The sequence below is a fragment of the Saccopteryx bilineata genome, chromosome 3 (assembly GCF_036850765.1).
Source record: "Saccopteryx bilineata isolate mSacBil1 chromosome 3, mSacBil1_pri_phased_curated, whole genome shotgun sequence".
NCBI classification, from domain to species: domain Eukaryota; kingdom Metazoa; phylum Chordata; class Mammalia; order Chiroptera; family Emballonuridae; genus Saccopteryx; species Saccopteryx bilineata.
Window position 1 is genome coordinate 272,819,752 of NC_089492.1, and position 5,967 is coordinate 272,825,718.

The window sequence follows — 5,967 nt, forward strand, 5'->3', positions numbered from 1 at the left end:
GCGTGCGGAGGACCCGGGTTCGATTCCCGGCCAGGGCACACAGGAGAAGCGCCCATTTGCTTCTCCACCCCTCCGCCGCGCTTTCCTCTCTGTCTCTCTCTTCCCCTCCCGCAGCCAAGGCTCCATTGGAGCAAAGATGGCCCGGGCGCTGGGGATGGCTCTGTGGCCTCTGCCTCAGGCGCTAGAGTGGCTCTGGTCGCAACATGGCGACACCCAGGATGGGCAGAGCATCGCCCCCTGGTGGGCAGAGCATCGCCCCTGGTGGGCGTGCCGGGTGGATCCCGGTCGGGCGCATGCGGGAGTCTGTCTGACTGTTTCTCCCTGTTTCCAGCTTCAGAAAAATGCAAAAAATAAAAAATAAATAAAATAAACATCACCATCCAAAGGCTTAAAGAACATTCAATCCCTTACCTAGGGCCAGAGGACACATTTGATGGCAAAGGATAGATGGCCACATGAACATGGACTTCTCTGGTCTTACCATATGCCTACCACCCAGCAGCAGCCAGCTTTAGAGAACAATGGTATGGAATGACTTCATTTCCACAAGCTTTAATCTCCTCTGCAAAATGAGGATTATAAACAGTATATGGTAGGGGAAAGAACACACGGCCAAGAGAAAGGAGCACGAGGGTAGATGAGAAAACCAAGGCTTACAGAGACTGGTGACTTGCTGAAGACCACACAGCTAATAAATGGGCAGAAGCAAGACTAGAACTGGCCCATAGTAAGTAACTGACAACCTGAAGTCAGTATTTTGGAAATTGCCTTGTGCAGGCACTGGCAAAGATGGAGAAGGTCCAGCCCGTTGACTACATAAGAGTACCAGACTCACTGGCTTTATCATAACAGGAAAAATCACTAATGCAAAGAAGAGCCACTGCTATCTGTAGCTAGTTCCACAAAGATCATATTCATGCAGATTCCTTTTTCCGACTCATCTGGCCAGATTGGAATTTAAAACTCCACGAGAAGTAAGTTCCTTTCAGTATTAAAAATGCTCCTGAAATGGGCCCTGGCCGGTTGGCTCAGCGGTAGAGCGTCGGCCTGGCGCGTGGGGGACCCGGGTTTGATTCCCGGCCAGGGCACATGGGAGAGGCGCCCATTTGCTTCTCCACCCCCCCCCTCCTTCCTCTCTGTCTCTCTCTTCCCCTCCTGCAGCCAGGGCTCCATTGGAGCAAGGATGGCCCGGGCGCTGGGGATGGCTCCTTGGCCTCTGCCCCAGGTGCTGGAGTGGCTCTGGTCGCGGCAGAGCGACGCCCCGGAGGGACAGAGCATCGCCCCCTGGTGGGCATAGCGTCGCCCCTGGTGGGCGTGCCGGGTGGATCCTGGTCGGGCGCATGCGGGAGTCTGTCTGACTGTCTCTCCCTGTTTCCAGCTTCAGAGAAATACAAAAAAAAAAAAAAAAAATGCTCCTGAAATGTATCCTGAGAAGCTGTGGAAGGTGTTGTCTGCAGGAACTCTCCAGCCCAAGTCCTGTTCGGGTAGCCATGAAATATGCTTAATCATGGGAAAATGTAAACTAGTTATAGGAGAAAATAAACTCATAATAAGGATTTAAAATAAAATTAAAAAAACAATGTATGGTACTTCGTGAAACTACTGTGAGCTTGGAAAGGTCATGCACATGGAGCACTTTGCATAGGTCCCGGCATGCAGCAAGTGCGCAATAAGTGGTAGGCATTATTATGAATTGAACTGAATTATGAAAGGCTTCTGGGCCCCAAGAGGAACTGGTGGTCAAGCTTCACTAACTCCAGCAGGACTGTGGGTCCCACTGTAGCGTGGCCTGCTTTGAATACTCTTGGCTGTTCAAAGCTCCCAGTTTGAATTACATTTTTTTCTGCCAGCAGAATAAACAGAGTGGGTGTTTCTGGGTGGAGACGGGAGAGAAAAAGAAACTCTGCAGAGTGTAGGAACTGGAAAGTCTGGCAGTGATTGGCCATTGGGAAAGGGGAGGGTGAGTGGTGGAACGAGATTATAAAAAGCCAGCCTGCAGCCTGCAGCCCTCTGCTGCTCACATTATCAGCAAGCTCTGGCCAGGAAGATTCCTTCTCATCTCTTCTCTTCTCTGAGGTAAACCCAGAAACTATGAGGTATGGCTGTCAAGCAGTCATCTTTTGCCAGGCTGCCTACCTATAAGCCTCATGCCAGGGAGAGCCAGGATGCCCATTCCTCATTGAGGCGACATGCAAGTCCCTTTTAGTGCCCTGGACTAAGACTGGTCTGAGGGTATGGTTGGGTTTTTTTCTGTGCTTTTTAAAAATTATTATTATTATTAATTTTAATGAGGTGACATTGATTAATCAGGGTACATATGTTCAGAGAAAACATCTCCAAGTTATTTTGACATTTGATTATGTTGCATACCCATCACCCAAGGTCAAATTGTCTTCTGTCACCTTCTATCTGGTTTTCTTTGTGCCCCTACTGGTTGGGGTTTTTAGGGGATTGAGGTGCAAAACCCCAAGAGGCATGAGACTTATTTTACAGATGCCCTGTCAGCAATCTGTGACCTTAACTCTGTCACTTCACATTTTGGGGCTTTAGTTCCTAATCTGCAAAATGATAATCAAGCTACTTTACCTGCCAAAGGGCTGGATGATTTCTGAAACCCCTTTGTTGTAGGATTTAATGTGACAGTGAGTTTATCTTGGAGGATATCTGGAATGGTTGTTAAAAGTATGGCCTTGGGCATCAGTCAGTTGCAGGTTTAAATCTTGATTCTGCCACTTCTTGGCTGGGAAGACTTGGGTGTATTAAACTTTGAACTTCCGTTTCCTTGTCTATAATACCTGGTTGAAAACAATGGTACCTAGGTAAAGCGGTTATTATGGATATAAATGACCTTGTGCTATAATGTGCTGAGTAAGGGCTCAATGCATGGGGAGGGGGAGTATTATTTTTTTTAAATTGAATTTACTAGGGTGACACTTATTAACAAAATTATACATTTTGAGTGCCCAATTCTACATGGATTTTTTGTTCTTTTTTTTTTTTTTTTAAGTTAAAGAGAGGGGGAGGAAGGGAGAGAGAGGGGGAAGGAGAGAGATGAGCAGCATAAACTTGTAGTTGTGTTATTTTAATTGTAGTTTGATTATTTTTCATACGTGCCTTGATTGGGGGCAGTGGGCTCAAGAAAGCCAGCGACCCCTTGCTCGAGCCAGCGACGTTGGGCTTCAAGCCAGGGGCCTTGAGATCATGTTGATGATTCCGTGGTCAAGCTGGTGACCTCACGTTTCCAACGCGGGACCTCAGCATTCCAGGTCCACGCCCTATCGATTGCACCATTAGCGGTCGTCAGGCATGTTTGTTTGTTTCTAATTCAAGAAAATTGCACTGAGCCTGACCGGTGGTCATACAAGCGGACGACAAAACAGAACCACAGAAATGATACTAGCTGACATCACTGAGCACGCGCCATGTGCCAGGAACCTTACCAGAAGAGGATTCCCTCAATGATTCTCTCGACCGTGGGTGAGGCAGGAACATCACCGCGGCTGTTGCCACGAGGAAAGGAAAACCCCGCGGCTCCTTGAGGGGTGTTAGGCTCAGTTCCGAGCACTTCGCTGCTTTTTATGGACTCATCCTCCAATCGGAAGGGAAAACAGCCGCGTGGGTGTGGCTCAAACATGGCTCTGAATCCTCTCTTTCCTCTCCCCATCCCCAGGTCCAGCGACAAAGCCAGTGCGCGGCGCCACCATGCGGCAAGAGGCGGTATCGCTCTTCTTGTGCTATCTGCTACTCTACACCTGCGGCGTGGTGGAGGCAGGTAAGGGTCCTGCGCCAAGCTGAAGACTTTGGGAGGAAGAAGTGGAAAGTTCCAGAACCCTTGGTTTAGAAGTTCAGGCATGCCTCTGAATAAGAGGAACTATTAAAATGGACAGCGCAGGCTTGTCGTAGCCAGAGTCCCAGATTCGAATCCCCTACTCTGTCAATTTCTCTATTCTACCGAGATTTATTCAATACCAGTTACGTGCCAGGCATGACACCTTAGGAAAAGTTATCTTCCCTTTATTGAAGCTCTCCGAAGTGGGAGGATAGTGACCCCCCAGCTCTGTGGGTGTTCTTGGGCATCAGGCAAAGTAGAGGACTCTGCTCTCCACCTCATTCCTCTTTGTTCACTCTTCCGACAGGCAAAAAAAGAGAAAGCTCCAAGAGTAGCAGCTCGGGATTCTGGAGTGCACTGACCTACATGGCGATCGGAGGAGGTGGATCTGGAAGGCGGGGCACGGGAAGGTGGAGTGGGCACCCGCTGAGATTTCTACCTCACCATCTCCTCTTCCTCCAGGGCTCATGGCTGCTGGGCTGCCGGCTCTGGGCTTCACGGGTGCCGGCATCGCTGCCAACTCGTTGGCCGCCTCGATGATGAGCTGGTCAGCCGTGGCGAGCGGAGGCGGTGTGCCTGCGGGAGGGCTGGTGGCCACGCTGCAGAGCTTGGGTGAGTTGGGGCCGTGCCCTTGGAGCGGAGACATCAGTGCCACAGGTCCTTCCTTTTCACTATTCTGAGTCATTTTCACAGGCCAACTCAGCTCTCTGAGATGGGACTTCTTATAAACAGTGGGGGAATTGAGGCACAGACAGATTCAGTAATTTACTCAAATTCCCCCAACTGGTTTGCCCTAGAGCCAGGATTCAAACCCAGTCCATTTCTTTTCATGCTTTTAGGTAGGTGCCTCGCTGATGCTTTGCTCAAGTCACAACAAGCCTCAGTTTTCTTATCTGTTGACCAGTATAATCATCCTCAATTTAACATTTTGCACTGAGAGACCCAGAGTGCAAAAACACATGGTGGGACAACCCGATTTAATCTCATAACAACCCTGGTCTTGACTTGTGATAGAGATAGCTACAGATGCTCTTTCTAAAAAGTATGCATTCATAGCTATCTATCTCTATGTATCTCTTTCTCTTTCTCCCTCTTCCTCTCCTCCACTCTTTTCTTTTTCTTTTTCCCTCTCTTTCTCTCTGATGCCTCCAAAATCCTAGAGAAAAACCACCCCTGACAAACTCTCTGCCTTTCTGAACCCTCCATCTTCTCTCAATTCCGATGACAAAGCCCAAAATAATAGAGCCCTCTCAGAGGGGGTGGGGGTGGAAGTGGGAGTGGGGGAAGACACAGACCAGGTCACACCCCAGCAATGGGAAGTGAGGATTGTGGGCAGGGCTAGGAATGGTTCTGTGTTATAAGATGGTTGTCCGCCATCTGGCCAGTTGGCTCAGCCATAGAGTGTCAGCCCATGTGGAAGTCCCAGGTTTGATTCCTGGTCAGGGCACACAGGAGAAGCGCCCCTCTGCTTCTCCACCCTTGTTATTCTGCCTTTTTCACCTCTGAAACACAGCTCTGATTTGAGGTGGTGAGCTGGGGAGGAAGGGGCAAGTAGGATTCATTTTGTAGAAGTCTGGTCCCCTCTCAGGTCCTCTGTTTCTCCATCTGAAAATGAAGAATCTGGACTTGACCAATGGTTTCCAGACTTTTGGATTCCCAGGCCTGCCTGATGCCTGGGCGGTAAGTAACCTGGCTGTACTTGCTTTGCAGGGGCTACTGGTGGCATGGCCAAGGTTGGTGCTGCTTTAGGCTACATCGTCCACACACAGCTTGAAAACGAGGAGGATGAGTAGTCAGAGGCCCCCAAGACACCCACCCCCTGCCCGCCTTCTTCCAATTGAAGTCCAGAGCTTTCTCTGTTACACTCATAAACACTCTAGGTGAAAAAGAGAATAAACTTCTCTCAGAAAATACTTTGTTCTGTGAGTCGTCCTTGCTCTGAAAAGCCCAACAAGATCTGTCTCTGGTCTTCCTCATCCACACACCCCAAACCCCACTTCCTCCTAAAGCCAACCACAGCTCCTAGAACACTACCAGCTGTTTTCATCTCTGAGCCCTGGCATGTGCTGTCCTTTCTGCTTACAGTGCCCTTCTGAAGCTCATAGCCCAGCTCAGACATCCCCTCCTCTGGGACTCCT

General features: G+C 49.4%; 1 protein-coding gene across 2 annotated transcripts; it reads left to right on the top strand.

Annotated features, from left to right (window-relative positions):
• Positions 1 to 1,954: 1,954 nt before the first annotated feature.
• On the top strand, positions 1,955 to 5,742 carry IFI6 (interferon alpha inducible protein 6). 2 transcript variants are annotated; one of them, XM_066265114.1, is made up of 5 exons: positions 1,955 to 2,076; positions 3,671 to 3,772; positions 4,137 to 4,211; positions 4,292 to 4,441; positions 5,540 to 5,742. In XM_066265114.1, the coding sequence occupies exons 2-5, from the start codon at positions 3,703 to 3,705 to the stop codon at positions 5,620 to 5,622; spliced, it is 378 nt and encodes a 125-aa protein (XP_066121211.1). In that variant the 5' UTR covers positions 1,955 to 2,076; positions 3,671 to 3,702; the 3' UTR covers positions 5,623 to 5,742. The 2 variants fall into 2 exon arrangements, with proteins under 2 accessions (XP_066121211.1, XP_066121210.1); XM_066265113.1 differs by lacking the exon at positions 1,955 to 2,076 and adding an exon at positions 3,459 to 3,477.
• Positions 5,743 to 5,967: the final 225 nt, after the last annotated feature.

Coding starts and splice junctions, on each gene's coding strand:
- IFI6 (XM_066265113.1), top strand. Junction 3,773..4,136: donor CTGCGGCGTGGTGGAGGCAG/GTAAGGGTCCTG, acceptor CTCTTCCGACAG/GCAAAAAAAGAGAAAGCTCC. Junction 4,212..4,291: donor CTACATGGCGATCGGAGGAG/GTGGATCTGGAA, acceptor CTCTTCCTCCAG/GGCTCATGGCTGCTGGGCTG.